Source organism: Paroedura picta, chromosome 15 (genome assembly GCF_049243985.1).
Source record: "Paroedura picta isolate Pp20150507F chromosome 15, Ppicta_v3.0, whole genome shotgun sequence".
Taxonomy (NCBI): Eukaryota; Metazoa; Chordata; class Lepidosauria; order Squamata; family Gekkonidae; genus Paroedura; species Paroedura picta.
The window spans coordinates 9,767,174-9,787,090 of record NC_135383.1 but is presented as its reverse complement, the minus strand read 5'-3'; the positions used below and the strand labels follow the sequence as shown (position 1 = coordinate 9,787,090).

The following is a 19,917-nucleotide window of genomic DNA, read 5'->3' as shown; positions in this document are numbered from 1 at the left end:
AACCCCACAGTCTGGTTACAGGGTCTTCGTCAACTCTGCTCCGCCTCTGTGAACACCCTTGATAAGAATGCAGCTTGCCTGTTGAAATCAACAGGCACCTCCTTGCAGAACATCTGCCAAAACAATGCAGTGCTACCTGCAACACTGCCAACACCCCCTCCCCATGGCGGAATTCCACGGCTTCACAGCTGGCTGGAGTCTGCAGCTTGATTTTGTGTTGAAAGTTCTCTCTGCACACACAGCGGCTTATCCCACTGTTGACAGAAGATGAGGCACGAGAGACGCTAGTTCCTCACACTACTGCAGATTACTGCAGGCCCAATGCTCACCACTTTGGCTTTGACATGGGCTAGTCTAGCAATGGCCAACTGGAAGGGACTGGGTAGGGGGTGGGGAGGAGGGGCAGGGCACACGGGTCAGTGAAACCCCGAGCAATTTCATCAGGCTCCTTATACTGCTCAGCCAAACTTTAATCAAGATGTTGTAAGACATTGGCCCATTGTTTCACTTGAAAGGAAAAGAAAAATATTTTCAAGCTCAAACTTTATGACACCTCTTTTGGATTTAGTACAGATTCCTGCAGCTGTAGCCACGGGCTGGCCTCTGAAGCCCTTCCTGGTACGTAGTGCCAATGTCAGAACAGAGCCAGGAGAGCTGTTTGTGCTGCAAAATATACCGCAATCGCCCAGGGACCACTCTTAGGAGCTTAGGCTGGCCCCCTCTGGTCTGCAGTGAAGGTCAGCCAGCGGGCAGTCACAGCTCAATTCCAGCTAGAGTTCTGTGGTATCTCTGAGTAGATGACATGGCAGTACCGTGAAGACAGGTTTAGATTTGTTAGATATCGGCAACCTTTTGGGGCTCGCAAATCCTGTACAAAAGAAACAGGTTCCACCTGATGGAAGACTAAACCAGCCTACTGGCACTTGGTATTAAAGAAAAGGACACTGAGCAACTTTTAAACTAACTCCTGGGGGAATATCAACAGGAGCCAGAGACCACCTGGCTCAGGATGACTCACCTCTACTTATTTATCTGGAAAATTAATACGCTGCCTAGCCAGACACTGGCTTGAGGCAACTCGCCACTAAAACAAGCAAAACAAAACCGGCCGTTAGAAGTAAGGGCCCAGGATAATCTGTATGTGGGCGGACTGGAACTTGATAGTGAGAGTGTGTCAGAAAATGAGAGCCGTTTAAGGACATCAAAGAACCATGGAGAGATAGGCGTGCTGACAGCGTTTGAAGAAAGAAACAGAGGACAGGTGTGTATGTACAAACAATCTCCAGGCTGAAATGGGGGAGTTCGATTGTTTGGTGTCAAATGAGAACACAGACGTAGTGAGCATTTCAGAAACTTAGTGGGACCGGGAAAATCAGCATGTAAAACCGCCGGGAAATACCGCCTCTTGCTCAGTAATGCTATCACACACTGAAGATCAAAAAACCCACACAATGGGGCCCCATATAGATAGGGGATGTGTTTTAGCAAACCCGAGAAATGTCCAGTTTGTAGAACAACCTGAATCTTCAGTAAGCAAAACATGGGAGAGGGGATGTAAACCCCCAAACATTGAAGTTTTAAAAAATGCTGACTGAGATTTCATAAGACAATGTTGCAAGATTTCTGTGGCCCTTTGGAGGTTGCTGGGCCACCCAAACAATATTACAAAGGTTTCTATAGTATAGTCAGTGTCAGCCAATTTGAGGAGTGAGGGAAGAGGAATAAATACAAGAGTAGGAAGGAGAGAAAGTGGATGGGAATAGAAAGAAAAGCTGAAAACTCAGAGGACTGAAAAAAGTGCGCCAGAAGGTGGGAGAGAGAAAAGCAGGGAAAGGGGAGAGACCAGTGAAGCCAACAGAAGGAAGAATCAGTGAAAGGGAGAACGGAGAGAGAGTGTGCAAATCTTCTGCTTGGATATTTGTAAAAATTAAACAGTACAAAAAAAATCAACTTGTTCAGTGTTAAAGGATAAAGTCCAGTGGTACCTTTAAGAAAACTTTGTTGCTCTTAAAGGTGCCACTGGGCTTAAACTTTGTTCTGCTGCTTTAGACCAACATAGCTACCTAAATGAGTTGAACATTAAAGGGTGTGAGATTCCCAAGATTAATATCAGAGAGGGTGAAAGTAGTGTGGAATTATTCTGCTAGTGGATCATCCAACCACTCCACTAAGTAACGTTTTATGCTGTCCTCAGTCTCTGCAGCCAGCGTGGTGTAGTGGTTAAGAGCAGTGGCCTCTAATCTGGAGAACTTGGTTTGACTCCCAGCTCCTCTACATGCTGGGTGTCCTTAGGCTAGTTGCAGTCCTGTTAGATCTGTTCTCAAAGAAGAGTTCTCTTAGAGCTCTCTCAGCCCCACCTACCTCCCAGAATGTCTGTTATGGGGAGAGGAAGGGAAGGCCACATTGAGACTCCTTTGAGTAGTGAAAAGTGGGGTATAAAAACCAACCCTTCTTACTTCCTCCAACGCAACAGTTACTTAAGTTGGAGAGGTTTCTTAGGTTGGAGGAATTTCATCTAGACTATGGTACAATAGCACCCAGTGAATTTATAAAGTGGTTTCAATAAAAATCTGAGGTCTTCTGTTTTAGAGAAAAGATATTCGTGGAGATAGGGCCCATCCATTACTAATAACATGCAGTCTCTGTACTCAGAGACTAACCTGAATGCCAGAGCTGGAGTTTTGGCCTGTGTGTTCTGCAGATATGCATTCTGAGGACATCTCCTTGGCCACTGTGTAAAACCATGGCTAGATGGAACACTGGTCTGCTTTCGGTTCAATACCAGTAAATATGTTCCTATCATTCCCACTAAAGTTGCATTAGAGCTCTATTTTACCAATTCAGGCTAGGTCTACAAGCATTTCGAAGCCAGACACTTTGAACACTTACCTTCTTGAACTGGGGGCAGTCGGGAGCTGTCGATTTGAACTCCAGTCATCTTCTGAGCCGGGTGCTTTGCTGCCTCTGTGCCGAGTAGCTTTCAGGCACTTCTGAGAGGGGGAAGACAACCTGCAAAGTGAGGCACAGTGAGTCAGTAAGGCTCTATGATGACAACCTGAGTGGTTTTCAAAAACGCCAGAGGCAACAGGCTAAACGTTGCACAAGCCCAGATCACAAACTTTCTGGAAACTGCAGAGAAACTTTCTGGAAACGTAAGCTTCGCTTAAAGGCTCTGTTTTAGTTCTCGGCAAGAGGAGAGGATGGAGGACAGAGAGCAACACGAAAATGCTCTCCTCATTGCTACAGAACAGAGTGGGGCCACACATTAACTATGAAATAAAACTGAAGAGAAGAGGAATTTATCAGTCAAACACACTTCTGTCCATCTCCCCATGCAGGTGAGGCAGTCTGACAAATTCAAATGAGATCAAAAGAGCTTGTTTAGGTGCACCCAAACTGCTGGGTGTGCCCAGTGGAATTTTTCTGCTTTTTCCTTTGATTAGCAGACATCCCCTCCACTTCAGTCATTGCAAAAACCACCTATGAAACTCCCTTCAGTTTTAAGTGACACGAAGTGGAGGAGGGGAGCTGTTTTTCAAGAAATACAAGTCCAAATCTCCTTTGAGAGCAAGAGAGCAAGAAAGCCAAGATAAGTGGCTCTTTGGCTCAACCCCCACTAAAGCCTATATATAAAAGCAAAGCAATGTTTTTAAAAAACTTAATGGCCAAAGCAGTGTTTCAATATGAAAACAGTCAGACACAACCACATAAGCCTTGCACCTTTACCAGAAGATCCCAGATGTTCATGGATTCCTGTGGACAGGCTGTGGGACTTTGATTACGGAGACCTAGGTGAGATGGGCAAGATCTCACCTGGATCTTGTCAGAGCTCAAAGGTTAAGCAGGATCAGCCCTGACTAGGATTTGGATGGGAGACCTGTGAACTGTGTTCAGTTTTGGGCACCACAACTGAAGAAAGATGTAGAGAAACTGGAGCATGTCCAGAGGAGGGCAACAAAGATGGTGAGGGGTTTGGAGACCAAGTCATATGAGGAAAGGTTGAGGGAGCTTGGTCTGTTTAGCCTGGAGAGGAGGTGACTGAGAGGGGATCTGATAAAATTGGACATGGTGCTCACAGAATCACTTTAAAGCCAGTAACTATAATCTTAGTGTACCCCATATGAGTTGCTTTGAGGATATATATGAGGACCTGATCTCCTTGGCATAAGGGTGGGTGGAATGATGGTGGTATATAAATGTGATAATCGGGTTTCTTGAGGTCTGTTTGCTTACAGATATTCTGTTTCTACACTGACCCAGTTAAAAGGGCCTGGAAGGACCAGAGCTGGGTTTATTTATTTAGGTTCGCTTCTTTGCTGCCTCTCCAGAATAAAGCTGCCCAAAAACTGCCTCACAAGAAAAGCAAAACAAACAAGCCCTTCACGCAAACCAACCAACCGTCAGAACAGCTGACAATACAGTATAAAAACAACCCAATGGAACGAGGAGAGGTTAGAGTGACCCAAACTGGTAGGAAAGGCCAGAAATAAAGGCTCAAAGGAATAAAAAAGCACAGTCACAGCCCCTGAAAACCCTATAATAATAATATAATAGCAACCCACACCTGAACATCTCTTGCACTGAAAATCCTATGGGGCTGTCATAAATTGGCTAACAGAATATGAATACCTGTGGACAACGGTGCCATTTTTAGCAACGTTACATCATTCTAAATCCACTGCAATGCAAGTTTTGTTTCTCAGTCAATTCATTCCACAATGAGCCCTCACTGTTTATCTGCGTATGGAAACCACCTTGGACCCTCCGCTGGCCAACTGATCGGAGAGAGTGAGTTCTTATGGCTTTTCTGGATCTCCTAGTATCTGATATGGTAGAACATATAATCCTTCCGTGCTGCCTCTGAGCTTGAGAGTTGCTTGCAAAGCAAGGAGATGCATGAAACTGCCTTTATACTGAATCAGCCCATTTGTCCAGCTCTGGAAGAGTCTCCTGCATTTCTCCTGCCTTGTGGAAAAACACAGAGGAATTTCCTTCCTGTTCCACATTTAGGGAGACAGTACAATATCTGGCTGCAGTTCCTCTTGCTGCATCTAACAAGCTAAACTGAAAGTTACATATCTATTAGCAGCACAGAGAAATTAGGGCTGTCCGTAAGCAAGACAGGGGTTGGTTGCACGTTCTAGAACGCTGGAAAGAACACTAATTGGTAGATTCTTTTTTTTAAAAAAGGTCTGATGAAGAGTAAGCCCATTGCTCTCTGAAAAACATATTGCTCATTTAAGCCATCTTGGTGTAGTGGTTCAGAGTGGCGGCTTCTAATCTGGCAAGCTGGGTTTGGTTCCCCATTCCTCCACATGCAGCCAGTTGGGTGACCTTGAGCTTGTCACAACCCTGATAGTGCTGTCCTCACAGAGAAGTAACATCAGGGCTCTCTCAGCCTCACCTACCTCACAGGGTATCTGTTGTGGGGAGAGGAAAGGGAAGGCTTTGAGACTCTTTTGGGTAGAGAAATGCGGCATGTAAACCCCAACTCTTCTTCTTCTTAATGGCAGAAGGAGGGGAAATTAGTCGTTATAATATCTTGAATTGGGATTTAGCATGTGTTCCCCCTAACCAAAATTATCCTATAACATTGACTTATACTGAATTGTCTCTTCGGCCCATCTAGCACAGTCTACTCTGATGGGCAGAAAGGGTTTTTCAGGGAGATGTCAGTTGAACTAGGGACCTTCTCAATGCAGTCAGTGTTCTACTATTCTCCCTGAAAAGCAGGTTGCAAGGAATAAGGTCTTGACTCTGTGCTCTGCCCTGCAGAGACCAGAACACTCCAGGAGCAGCAAAGCTGTCCTATTACGATGCCTTACAGTTCAATCCTAAGCAGAGATGTGCCCTTCTTAAGGCCACTGGGGCCAATGGGCTTAGAAAAATGTAACTGCTTAGAATGGCACCATCAAGTCCCATTGGCCTCCAGATACACAGAGAGCGCTATAAGCTTTCAAGGGCTCTGATCAGTTTTAAGCTGAAAGTATCTTGGAAGAGCAGTTAATCAGCATTAGAGGAAAAGCACTTCCTCAGACGCTAATTAATCGGGCATGCACAGATAAATAAATAAGGTAGCAGAGATAAAGGAGAGCAGACAGGAAAAGACTAATGCCAGGGGCCAGGCGCACCTACTTGGGAGGGGAAACGCAGTGCCAGACTGCAGACTAAGGGAAAATTATGGAGTCTGGAATTTCCCTACTATCCTCCCTCCTCCAGCAATTCTTCACTGACATCGGATTGTGCCTTATCTCCCCACCTGGCACAGAAAAATATTTTTGATCGTTTCTCAAAGAGAAAGTTTTTCATTTTAAAAAGACAGTAGCATTTATGAAGCTTGCAGTTTAATTTTCAACAAACAGGTCAAACCCCTACCTTTGACAAAGAATACATGGACACAAATCTGACATCAAGAATCACAAAACTGAGAAACCTGTAGGAGAACAGCCTTCTAGGACATTCAGTAGGGGACCTCAAAGTAGCAAAGGAATTTCAGAAACAGACTAGAACAGGAGTTCGGGAGTTACAGAACTCAGGATAATGGAACCCCCCAGGGTTAAATAGAGATACTGGTTTCTTATCTCACTACACATGCTAATGTAATTGAGTTCTTGCGTCTATTTGTAAATTCTTTTATTATGCCGTATGCTAACTCGCAGCTATTCACAGGTCTTACAAATTGCCTTCATCCAGTCTAAGCTATATTTATTGCTTAGTAGCTTATGCATCATGACTTTAATTAGGCCTTCCAGCAATACCCTCTCCACCCTCTACCGATATATAATGGTTGGTGATTTCAGTTTCAATGTCTACGTGTGCATGCACACAAAATCTTATACCCAGATTTGTTGGTTTTAGAGGTTCCCAGTGGACTCAAACTTAGTTTAATTTTCAATCTCTCCCAATAATTCAATAGTAAACCTGTGAATTCCAGTTTCTGAAGGGAGGGGGCAAAGGAAGACTTTGACCTCCATTGCCTTCCTTATATGCCTTTCAGGGACATCTTGTTGGTTCCTGAGTGAAGTAAGAAAGGTTAATCTCCTAGGAACACCCATGAACAGGGCAAGAAAGGCTTCTCCTGCTGTTATCCCTCCCATAACAACTAGTGTTCAGAGTTTGGCAATTCTGAGAAATTCTCCAAGCAGAAGCTTTGCTGATTCCTCTTCAGCTTCTTCTATACCAGGCTTTTTCAACCAGGCTTTTCTGAAACCCTGGAGTCTTTTGTTGGCCCTGGAAGGGTTTCCCAAATGGGTGGGAATTAATTAATTTTAATATATATTTTAAATTTGTTAAACCTTTATCGAGTGATATGACCATATATATGGTCATGTCAAACTGCCCTGCCCTCCCAAAATGGCCAATGGTGGATCTGCAAAGGGGAGGGGCTCCAGGTGGGCGTGTCCACAGCTCTGCTTCCCAACCATATTCTGAATGATCGTGCCACTTCTGGGGTCTCTTGAAGCCTGAAGAATGTTTCAATGGTTAAAAAGTTGAGAAATATTCTAGGCATTTAACAAAGATAAGACAGTAGTAGTAAATATAAGAACAACTGAACAAATATAAGAACAACAGTTAAAGTTACCTGCAGCAACAACAACAACAAAACTCAACTGACACCATGTTGGTAATTTTTTGGTAAGGAGAGGTATTTTATGAAAAGATGAATATTTTTGTTAACAAAATCAACAAGGTTCAAAAAGCCCTTGGGTCTTGTTCATCCAGACTCTGCTTTCTCAGCTATTCCTAGAACTTTAGCTCTGCCACCTCTTCTTGGCCTTGACAAAAAATTCCACACTTGGCCTATCCTCAACTATAAAAAGCCATAGTAAAGAGGCACCACAGAAAGAAGCTGGAATGAAACACCAAATATTATCCCACATTAAATAAACAGATGGCTTGAAAGCTGATATAATCTAAGGGAGTCTCCAGAAACTATTTGGCCAACAAGGCAAATCCTAAAACACCTCTTTCCTCCCAATTTTAATTCTAGTCCTCTGCCACTTGTGCAAGAAGCTGAATAAATGTGCTTTCAGCGGCAGAGGTTGTGGTTTCCTTCGTCTTCCTTGCATTTCTTGTCAGACTGTTTTTTTTTAAATTTAAGACTAACCTGCTTTGAGTTCTGTGGATTAAGAGAAAAGAGGGATAGAAACATTGCCCCCAACCACCCCCTCATAAACATAAACCCTGTGCCATCTAACGATATGAGCTTAAATAGGCCTCCTCCCAACTGATCAGTCTCCAGCCAAATTTATAGTTTCCCAAAGGAATCCGAGAAGATGCCTTCTGGAAATAGCAACTGTATATGTCTTTACTTTTACCAAGTAAGGGCATATACAGCTGCAGAGTGTGCTCAGTTGGTATGTGCGTGCACATGGAGCCCCTATCTTGAGGATGCTGTTTTCCATGTCTTGGGGGAAAGGGGCAGCATGGGAATTCCTCTTGCTCCATTTCTGTGTATCAGGCTGCTTTCACATACAAAGGAGCAGAGCCACTCCCCGAAAATGCCAATCCAGCCTCCAGTGAGCTGGGATGCTTCATGTTCTGAAATAAAGTATCTCAAGGCCTTATTAAATATAAGGAATCTTCGTTTTCCCCATTCTGCACACAGACTGCACAAGACAGGCTGTTGTGATGGGAACATGATTGAAGAAGCCCTCCCAAGGTTGGATACACACTTTTCTTGGATGCTTTAGGATGCTTTGGGCTGATCCTGTGTTGAGCAGGGGGTTGGACTAGATGGCCTGTATGGCCCCTTCCAACTCTGTGATTCTATGAACTCGCAATCATACCAACGAAGCCCCAAGGACAGAAAAGGCCCTTGAAAGGCACCACTGGGGGGCAATTAATTGTTCCGAGGAACCCAGTGGTACCTTTCAGAACCCGAGAACTGTGCTTGGAGTGGTGAGCTGGGCCTGGCTGCCACATTTTGGCCTGCTGGCCGAGCCACCTGTGGGCACCCATTCCCACCTGCCTTCAGCTTTTCCTTCTCACATGCCACCTTAGCATCCTGCGCCGGCTCAATTAATATGGAGCGACTCCAACCAAACACTCACCCCAAAAACACTGGGGCTATTATTATTATTATTATTATTATTATTATTATTATTATTATTATTATTATCTTGCCACATCTCGCCCATGCACACAGCCCCGCTTGCCGGGAAAAGGGCACCGAAAGCAAGCCACCCCTGCTCTTGTTTCGAGGACATGATGCTCTGCGCATGGCCCAGCGTGTGGCCAATGTTGCAAGCAACCACAGCCTCCCTGCCCTCCACCTGTCCGCATAGCACAGGGTGAGACCCACAAAAGCTGGCGACCTGGTCCTTCCTCAGTGCAGATGCTGAGCATTAAACCTGAGACCTCCTGCAAGGCAAGGCAAGGCAAGGCAGACTCGCTTCCACTGAACCACCCAGCCTCTTCCCCCCCCCCAAAAAAAGCAGCAGCCCTGCCTCCCCCTCCACGCTAACCTCTTCAAGGACGACCCCAGACAAGACACTGGGGCGGGGTGGGGGGGATGAAGAGGGGCTATGGCGCCTGCTGGCGACACCCCCGCCCAAGGCATCCCCCCCCCTCCAAAAAAAAACCCCACCCCGCAACCCAAACGTGCTGAGGTTGAAAGCGAGGCCCTCCCCGCGCCTACCCCACAGGGCAGTTGTGAAGAGGGCCAGGCAGGCAGGCAGGCAGGGAGGGAGGGAGGGAGGCGCGCGAGGTCCCCCCGCCTTCACGGCCTCATGAATGGAAGAAGCGGCCGCGGAGGCTCCGGGGGCGCTTCACCTGCGGGGCCGCCGCCGCCCCGTCTCCCTCCGCCTGCTTACCTGGGCCCCGCGCTGGGCCTGCCTGCCTGCCTGCGGCCGCCTCGCCTCAGCCGCGACCCCGCCCGGAGGCAGCCGCCGCTCCTGCTGCTGCTCCTGCTGCTGCTTCGCCCCGCCGCCGCCTCCCCATGGCGAGAGCGCGGCCGGCGGGGGAGAGGCCGCGCCGCCCGGAGGCCTGTGGCGGGGACGAGCGCCCTGCCGCAGCGGCGCCCCCACCCACTCTCCCACGCCCCTCTCTCTCCCTCCGTCCGCGGAAGGCCCGCGCCCCTCGCCGCCTCACCTCAGCCGGAGAGCCCTCCGCGGAGCCCAGGGCCGCCAGCCATGCCTGCCAGGGGGAGGGAGCCCGGCGAGGGCGGACAAGGACGCCCCTCCCGACGAGCCCGCGCAGGCACGAGGGAGGCCGCTCCGCAGGATGCTCGCCCCAGCCAGGCACCTGCGCAGGGAGGCTTCGTACAGCCCTGTAAGGTGGGCCGGTTTCGTTAGACGCCTGCGAAACGGGAGGGGGGTCAAGGGAGGCTAGATGGATGCTGTATTACAGCCCTGTAAGGTTGGCTGGTTTCATTGGGCCCCTGCGAAACGGAGGAGGGGAGGGGAGAGGAGGGGAGGGGGCTCTGTCTGGGAGGCTAGATGGATGCTTATCATAGCCCTGTAAGGTGGGCCGGTTTCGTTAGGCCCTTGCTAAATGGGAGGGGGCTCAGGCTAGGAGGCTGGCCCAAGGCTTATTACAGCCCTGTAAGGTTGGCCTGTTTCATTAGGGCCCTGCTAAACGGGAGCAGGGAGGTGGCTCAGGCTGGGAGGCTAGATGGATGCTTATTACAGCCCTGTAAGGTGGGCCAGTTTCATTAGGCCCCTGCTAAACCGGAGGGTGGAGGTGGTTCAGGCTGGGAGGTAGCCAGGTGAGGCTGGAACTGCTTGAGGTCATCGTCCCCTTTCAGACATCTTGTAGCCTTGGGGTGCAGCCTGAATGGATGGTCTCGGCCTTTGGAGAAGAAGGACCTGAAGACAAAAGCTGCCCTGTGGGTATCAGAAATGGGCAATCCAATGTCTAACTCCGAGTTTGGATTCTTTTAAGCATTCTGATGGAGAACTTGCACATTTTTGTACCATTTCAGTTGATTTGAATAGAATATCACAATACAGGAAGGCCTGGAGGATCATTGTCCATGGGGTCGCGATGGATCTGACATGACTTCGCACCTAACAACAACAACAACCACAATACTATTATTACTATTGATTTTAAATATAATATTGCAACCCTTGGGGGTAATTTTTTAAGACTGTGATTTGGTTTTGGATTTTTAGCTTGGATTTACACAAGTACCTGGAATCTGAATCTGGATTATTGCAGGTTTTTGTAATTGCACAAGGAAAATAGTCCTTACATTTTGGGGCAGTAGCCTTAGATTAAGCCATACCTTAAACACACACACACACACATACACACACAAACAGCACAGCCTAATACCCCAGTTATGTCTAATATCCAATGAAACAGTATTCTTAAAGCATTCTGAATCATTCATCACATCTCTGTTGCACCTTTAAAAAAATGTGCTTAACATGCAACTTGAAGAAGTAACTGCAGTATTTGTCCACTACTTTGTACGTTTTTCATAGGTACTAGCCAGACATCCACCGGCTGCTTTTGTTAAGGACAGAGATCCTTAGAGCATGGGCAGAGCACCCCACTTTGAAGAATATTACTTTTTGTTGTTGTTTTAACTAGTAAAGCTCCGCACAATCCCCAGCGCCATCTACAGGAATAAAAGCCTTGTTCTCCTTCCTCTATTTCTGCCCCTTGAGCAATTTCGATCCTAGTTCCAACAAACATTTGAGTCCAGTAGCTCCTTAAGAGACCAGTAAGACAGCAGAGATTTGGTGCTTGGACTAGGAAAAGCCAGAACCTATTATAATACCTCTGTTTGCAGGAAACAAGCAAGGCTGTTAACTTTAGGACATTTTGAAGGTCATCATTGATTCATAGGATCGCCAGAAATTAGCACAACCATTTGCAACGTGACCTTTAGGAATTCCCCCCCACACACACTTCTTAATATTGGTGTTGAGACAGTTAAGTACATTGTGAACAGCTTGCATGGTTGCTGTATGCACCAACTCATCACTGTCCTTTCATGTATCCTTTGGAAAGCATTGTTGGGGGGGGGGGATTTTGTTTGGCACAGAAGGCCCTCAGCATTCACAAGTGCTTGAACATGGTGGGTTGGTGCTGGCAGTTTCTTTAGCAGGAGGTTTATGACAAGATACATAAAACATCAGCGGCATACCAGCCCAAAGTCAGCTGGTGTCTGCTAACACTTGTGAGTCATTAATTGTCCCTGGCTGTTTGCGTTTGTAAGGGACAAAGCTTTCTTTCATTCACAGAACATTTTTGCTTCCTGGAAATATCCCTGTCTGGGCCAGAACTGGGCTCTCTCCTGTGCTTCGTAAATTTGAGTATAGGCTTGCCACAGCTCAGGGATCTTTGCCCCAATGAGCGAACAAATCCGGGACCTTGAGAAAGCTTGTGGGTCCAGGAAGTGTGGTCCCAGCCCACATCACAGTTACACCAGCAGCTGGCTTATGATGGCCTGGATCTGCTGGGGGTTCAAAGACCCAGGAATGATGACTGTAAGCCATAGGCAAGTTCAGACTGGAAGAGCTATAGCAATGCACTAAAGTCCTCTTCTTTTCAGGGCTGGAAACAATCTCTCATCTAGAACCTCTGCCACTTGGAGACGACCATGTTAGGCTGAACGTATCAATGCCACGAATAAGTCACTTGGTGGCCAGGTGATTCTGTCCAATGTACGGTAGGAGCTCCCTGCTGGGGACTTAATTTCCAGGCATTTGCAGGGCCATTTGATGTATTCCAGGGGTAGTCAACCTGTGGTCCTCCAGATGGTCATGGACTACTATTCCCATGAGCCCCTGCCAGCAAATGCACATGGCAGGAGCTCATGGGAATTGTAGTCCATGGACATCTGGAGGACCACAGGTTCACCACCCTTGCAAAAGGCCCAGAGAACTGCCATTTGCCATACTGGGGGAGCTTACATGTAACTCCCACTTTTCCTTTTCACAAAACAAGCAACTCCCCTCTCAGGAGGATGGGAGTTCTGGCATCCTTTTCGGTCAGCAGTTCACGATTCCGTTTTATTGGATGTGTGTCCGAGGGCTGTAACGGCACCCATGCATGCAGCTCTGAAAAGTTCTTCCCAGCAGATCTGCTAGAATGGTTCAGATGATTCCCCAGAGGGAGGGTAGAGCTGTTGTGTGTAGCAAAGCCAGTTTTTTGTCATGCCAGATTTGCTTTCCTTAGTGTTGAATGTGTGTGTGTGTGTGTGGGGGGGGGGGGGAGACTGTGATCATTGAACTCTCTGGCACCAGATGGATTGGCTTCAAGCCAGAGGGAACCCTGTAGGGCCTGTGCCATCCCAGCAAGGGTCCATGCCAGAGTAGATACTACAGGCTTTTATTTTGGCAGCCCCAACGTTAGCCTTGAGTTCCATTGTTGCATGAGAAAACCAGAGTCCATGCAAAACTGAGACTGGAGCAACTTCAGAAGTATCGTAAGGCTGTTTATAGGGCTGTTGAGTGCAGAACAGTTAAACAGAGATGGTTCTGGTGTCCTGGAATAGACTAGGCTCTCTCTGTACAAGGTGATTACCTTATAAGCTGGATGTATGAGCAACACCGTTAACCTGCCCAGCCCTCAACCTATCTCCCCTTCTTGTATCACTGGAGAAGTTTAACCTCCAACTGCTGTTTTTTCCCTCCCCCAGTGGTAGATGGAGCTGTTTCTTAAACTCTCCTATTAGAGCAGCTTTCCTAAACTTTTTTACTGTTGAGAAACCCCTGAAACATTCTTCAGGCTTTGAGAAACCCCAGAAGTGGTATGACCGTGCAGAATATACTTGGGAAGCATGCATGCTCAGGGACCCTCCCCTTCCCCACCCCCTGCAGGCCCATCATTGGCCATTTTAGGAGGGGGGGGGGAGAGCAGGCTGACATGACTATATGTGGTCATATCACCCGATACATGTTCAACAAATTTTTTAAAATATGTGAAAAATTAATTAACTCCCACCTATTCGGGAAACACTTCCAGGACCATCAAGAAGAAGAAGAGTTGATTCTTATATACCACTTTTCTCTACCCAAAGGAGTCTCAGAGCAGCTTACATTCACCTTCCCTTTCCTCTCCCCACAACAGACACCCTGTGAGGTGGGTAAGGCTGAGAGAGCCCTGATATCCCTGCTCGGTCAGAACAGCTTTATCAGTGCTGTGGCGAGCCCAGGGTCACTCAGCTGGCTGCATGTGGGGGAGCAGGGAATCAAACCTGGCTTGCCAGATTACAAGTCCGCGCTCCTAACCACTACTGGCTTCACGAAGCCTTGGCTTCACAAAGCTTCTGTTCATGGACAACTGTTGCACGCTGAGAGCAGAGAACAGCCCATGGCCTACCAAGGTACCTAAGAAAGGCAAGAAGTCACAGTAGGTTCCCCCCCCCCCCACCTTGCAGATACCTGCCATTGAGACACTACAGCAGCTACTTGGAAAAATGGCTCCTTTAGTTAGCTGTCCCTGGAAGCAGCCCTGAACAAATGATGGCCAGTTGTCATTGATCCTTTCTTGAAGGAGAAGAAAGGGCTTGTCATGATTGCGAAGAAAGAGCTTGTCATGATTACTTTGTGCAGCAAGTGAATGAAATGATGTGCGTGAGTCAGAGACGGAGAGAAAGAAGGGACGGAGAGCCAGGTGTGTTCTGCATTGTAGAAAGGGAGAGGTAAGAGCAGATGCCGTGCAGTGCGTAGGGGAAAGGGAGGAAAGGCAAGCAAATTGGGGGGGGGGGGGCTTTTCACTTCCCAGGATAAAAGTAGCTTAGAGAGGGGAGTTGGTTTTGGTGCAGGAGTCCGGAGCAGACCCCCCACCCCTTTTGCTAAAACAAAGGAAGAAATAACATGAGAGAAACTTTGCCCATTACCAGCATCTCAGTGTAGGACATCCCGGAATAAAAGATGCCTTACAAATTTAAATAATACATCCGTGGGCAGAAAAAATGCCTTTTAAATATACTTTCCGCTCTGTTAGAATAACATAGTAGGGGTGGGGTGGGGGAGGACCTGCAAATGTAAACAGCTGTGCCTTCAACATGCAGTCGCCGTGACTAAAATTATCTTCCACCAATGGACCAATTAATGAATCCTTGCAGTAATTAAACCTATTAAATATGCATTCTCTGGTTGAACATTCTGCAAATTTTCAAAGCACAGGTCAGAGGGACAAGAATGCCCACCACAAGTAGGGAGAGTTCTGCCCTACCAGTCTGGACTGGTCATCTCTGTCACATTGTCTGCATTAATGTCAGTGGTGCATTACCTTCATGTGGAAGGTCCTTGGCTCAGTCCCCAGCTCCTCCAGTTAAAGGACCTTGGGTTGCAGAGCTGACGGAAGCATTAGAGAGGTGTTGCCAATCTGACCAGCAAATAGGGCCTATATACGGAGGGACCTGATCTTCTTAGTCCAACCTCAACCAAATGCCTGGCTTTTCCGGTAGCTCATTCCACCAGGTTGGGGCCAGGACTGAAAAGGCCCTGTCCCTGGTTGAGGCCAGACATGCCTCCGAGGGGCCAGGGACCACCAACAGAGCAAAGAACCCTGCGGGGGGCATAAAGAGACCAGTGGACCCTCAGATATGCAGGGCCCAGGCTGCAGATGGCCTTAAAGAACCAAAACCTTAAACCTGATCTGGAACCCACCTATAATTAGTGCAGCTGCCTCAGCACCAGCTGGATATGGGCCCTCCAAGATGACTGCGTGAGGACCCTAGCAGCTGCATTCTGGACCACTTGCAATTTCTGGGGAATCGTGGGGAAAACAGACATGGTGGGGAAGGGAGAAGCCCCTTCTCAATTAGGCTTTAGGAAGGGGGAAAAAGATTAAAAACAAAATACCCCCCCCCTCCTTTGGCACAGGTGCCCCAAACACAGCGGGGCACCTCATCCATCCCACTTCGGCAAGGGTGGGCGAGGCGGGGAGCGTGTTCCCTGTTGGATGCCTTGCGTCAGGCCTGCTGCGATTAATAAATCAGCCATTTCAATCCTCAGTCCATTTCAAATGACGTCCAGCCTGTTTGCCAGCCTGTGATTTATCACTGGAAGGTGCTCTCTTTTATTTTATGCCCAATTTATAAACTTCTCAGCCTCTCTCTCCGCCCCCCCCCTCCCCGCCACCCATTTGATATCACATTCGTTCTGTCCACCAGGCAACGAGACAGTAAATTTATGGTCCATGAACTCTGGAAGATGACATCAATGCAAAAAATGGATTTCTGTTGAGTGTCTTCGGGCAATAAATTCATTGGAGAATCCTTGCGGGGCGGAGACGATGGGCGCTATGAGGTCACGGGTGGGTATATTATATATACACACATGCGACTGGGGGGAAGCAGTGGGAAGAGGCAGAGCAACTGGGTGGGGATTTAGCGCTCAGGAGGTCCCAAGTGGCTGCCTGAATTAAACGCAATGGAGAAGCTGGGATGGAGCTGCTTCTTTCTGGTCAGCCTGTCTGGACCTCTCTGGGCTCTCCCTGTGGCCCGATCCCGGGAGACTGCCTACTGGATCTCAGGTAAGATCTCCTTTGGTCTCCTGTCTTCAGGCAAAGGGAAAGTTATTTTGCATTGGAGAAATCGCTTCTGGGAGTTCCCCGGTTTTGCTGCTTGCTGAAAGCCGAGCGCATTTCAGAGTTCGGTGACGGAAAACAGGGTTATGCTTATCTGTAGCGGTTCAGATTATTTAAAGATTATTTAAATAATAATCTAACATTATTTAAAGGACGTGTGAACTGACTTCCCATTGGAAAGTCCTGTGTTTGGAAGTAGCAGCAGTCAAGTCTGCAGGGCTCAGTCTGTGATGGCCCATACACACGTGCAAGTGAACCCTCAAGGGATAAACGTGCATGTGGGAACCAGCCTCTATAGCTGGAACTTGGCACAGAGTGTAAGCAGCCAGTAGTTTAAATGCTTCAGGAGCACTGCAGTCGGCAGAGTGCGAGATGAGTAATATTTCAAAGGACGTCCATTCATAAAAAGGTTCCTGGTGCCAGCCTTCATAGCCTAATCATTATAGAAGGAAATAAATTCACCTCTGGGCCGGGCTGAGGCGAGGACATTTCACTCCTCAGCTTCCCGGGGTGGCGTCTGCTTGCCTTTCTTTAATCGGAGAGAATTTTAAGAGCAAGGAATAGTTTGGAACGAAGTTCCAAGCTGATCTCAGCAAACGAAGGGAAATTAAATGAAGGAGGCAGGGAGGGTGGGACAAGAGCTCTGCAACTGCCAGATCGGCTTCTGCCAGCTGAGTTGGCGTGCACCTGAAGGGCAGCCCTTAATTTTTTGTCACCAGTAGGGAAGAGGGAAACAGGTGATCCTGTATCTCAGGCATCAAAATGACTTGTGCTATTAACTGGACCTGGGATATAGCGCACCTTTGGAAGGAGTACATCTTTAACATCAAAACCCCTCTTTTGTTAGTGCTTGATTCACAAGCCAAAAGTGAGCTGACCTCTTTGCAGATCTGAAGCAAACAGGTGCACCCAGTTGACGATTGAACTACAAATCTTGGCAGAAGGAATTCTGGAGTGAAATCTCAAATCTGCACATTAGAAAATGAGATGATTTTTCAACATCTGAATGTTTTAAGAGTGTTGGAATCTGGTTTTTTTAAGCGTCAGACACGCAATATTAGATATGGAGACCCAGTGTGGTGTGGCTGTTAGATTGTCAGAGTTGAATCCAAGACATTTGGTTTCAAATCCTCACGCTACTAATGAAGCCCCTCTAGATAATCTTGAGGAAGTCACACACTCAAGTCTTATTTACCTCACAGGGTTGTTGTGAGATTAACCCAGAAGTAGGGAGGAACTCGTAGGCTGTCTTGACCTTGGAGGACTGAAAGGATAAAAATATACTAGATGGACAGACAGAAGGCCAAATACTATTTACTAATGCATGTTATGAAGTGTCATTTCCTAGAAACAGAATCCCATGCTTGATGGACCTTGAATTCACCAAAGCAAGTCTTAAGAAATACTAAGATAATGTATGTGAACCTGTGTGCCCTCCCTGCTCCACATAAGAAAATGTTTAAATAGAATTATAATGCTTGGGGTGGCTGATTATACTAACGGGGGAAGGCTTAGGGGTTAGGGTTAGATTTGGAACAGTGCAGATCTGTATTGTTCTTTGTGAGTCTGTGGCCACTTCTGCAAGTTAAACCAAACAGAGAAACAGACCTATCCACTGGCAATATAATATATTCATAAAAGGAAGAAAAGTGTCCTATTTTTTTGTAGTTTTCCTTGTTTCTTTATTCTGTAGGACTTCTGTCAAAATGGAATCCAGGTAATATCTGTTTTCAGTGAGAGTCTTTCATCACTTAAACAGCTATACTGTAATTTGCTGGACACCTCCCATTAGGCACCTGTCACTGAGACAGGTTCTCTCCAGGCTGTGTATACGCCTTTTGTATAATTTTTGTATAATTTACCCCCTACAGCAGCCAATGAAGATGCAGGGTTAAATCTCAAGGCATTGAATGGGAGGAATCAGGGCGCCCTTCGACAGACTCTGCCACGGTTACTTGGAGCACAGGTGGACAGTCAGCCCAGCAAATCTGGTGAGCACACCTTCTGCCCTTGGCTTATTCCACATGTGTGCATGCATATACATATGCTTGTGTGCCAATCAAGGTTTTCTGAGTCTGAGTATACATATGCACACACAGCCATGGTATCTTTGCTTGCAAGTTTTAGGGGTTTGTGCTGACAGTTCTTGCAAGCAAGCAAAGATCAAATGTGCATTTTTTGTCAAATCTCCCCACTGAATATTGCAGACATCTTTGGAACATCAACTCACTATTCTTAGCAAACTGACCTTCTGCCTGAAAGGCTAAAGACCTATCAGAGTTAAGTGCAGCCCTCGTTCACTGACATTTTGTGGTTGGCTCACCTCCTGTGAGTCAGTTTGTGGTCATGCCCCACCACCCTATCTCAGCATTCCGAAGGTGCCTGCAGACTGAAAAAAGGTTGGGAAGCTGACTTAACAGCATTTCCAACGTACCTCTGTTTTCATTCCAGGTCTAAGTTCCAACAGCTTCACCCCAAGGGAAAGCAACAAAGAGGTAAGAAACCCACAGATCAGCAAATGGAAAACGAATCCTTCTTTGCGTCCTAGTTTAGGACTAAACAGATATGGGAAGGTGAAAGGTCAAGGGTGGGGAGGGGAGACTGAAGGTGAGAGCTATTCAGGGAGTGACAAGTTGAACCAAAAAAGGCAAACTAACTCCCTGTGCTGTAAACGTTGAATTGCCTTTAGTTTTTGTAGCTGCATAACAGTTCAGAAGCAAAAGCTGAGGAGGGCAGAGCAGGCAAATTAAAATCACCTGGTAGGGTGGGCCTCTGTACTGAGAATAGGACCCATTGCATGTACAGCACATTCCCCGTTACTGGACTGTCATCCCATCCCAAAGTGGGGTGGCCTCAAACTCTAGAGACCCTCTCTAGAACAGAAATTCAAACTTCAGACCATCTAAGAATCTGGCACATTCTCAGCTGAGCCATGTGGAGATGTCATTCAGCCAGACCCATTAAACCTCTGAGCAATCTATATTTTCCCCTTTCTATTATATCAAAAGTATGTTCACCAAAAATATTGTTGGAATCTCTGACAATATCTTGCATCCCTCTCCCAACCAGACTCCCATCATCCACTTTTCATTCCATGTCTGAACCTGCCTCGTCTACTTGTTTAGGTTCTTCTCGAAAACCTCCCCAGGAATGCTTTGTTGAACCGCTTACTGGGCAAAGACAGGAAACGGGGCAGTCTCTCTGAATGCTTCTGGAAGTACTGCGTGTAACCCACTGGGAGTGTACGACCCTACCTTTAGCAAACCGCCTGCCTGCCTAGCTCTTTAATTTATAAAAATGTTGTCGAGGATGACTGTTGAATTCTGTACACAAAATGACAATAAATATTGTGTTGGCACCTCCGTCAAATCCCCCTGGTTCCATGGTGTTTGGGAGACTAATAAATCCTGTTTTGCAAAG

At 47.1% G+C, this 19,917-nt stretch overlaps 2 protein-coding genes across 7 annotated transcripts in view; one reads left to right on the top strand and one right to left on the bottom strand.

Moving 5' to 3' along the window:
* LOC143824701 (uncharacterized) overlaps positions 1-19,917 on the bottom strand; it is a 36,395-nt gene that overhangs the window by 16,317 nt on the left and 161 nt on the right. For 2 of the 6 annotated variants that reach the window (XM_077312206.1, XM_077312201.1), the window contains exons 1-2: positions 9,816-10,043; positions 2,890-3,009 (exon numbers count right to left, since the gene is read on the bottom strand). Coding sequence is in view for 4 of the 6 variants with exons in the window: in XM_077312201.1 (XP_077168316.1) it covers positions 2,890-2,938 (49 nt within the window). In the remaining 2 variants the exon portion in view is untranslated. Of the gene's footprint in view, positions 1-2,889; positions 3,010-9,640; positions 9,772-9,815; positions 10,044-10,092; positions 10,245-19,917 lie in introns of those variants that run through there. The other 4 variants (XM_077312203.1, XM_077312207.1, XM_077312204.1 and 1 more) reach the window with 4 other exon arrangements.
* UTS2 (urotensin 2) lies at positions 16,238-19,916 on the top strand. The gene is made up of 4 exons (XM_077312209.1): positions 16,238-16,443; positions 18,369-18,488; positions 18,949-18,992; positions 19,623-19,916. Exons 1-4 carry the CDS (start codon positions 16,341-16,343, stop codon positions 19,725-19,727), a joined length of 372 nt encoding a protein of 123 aa, XP_077168324.1. The 5' UTR covers positions 16,238-16,340; the 3' UTR covers positions 19,728-19,916.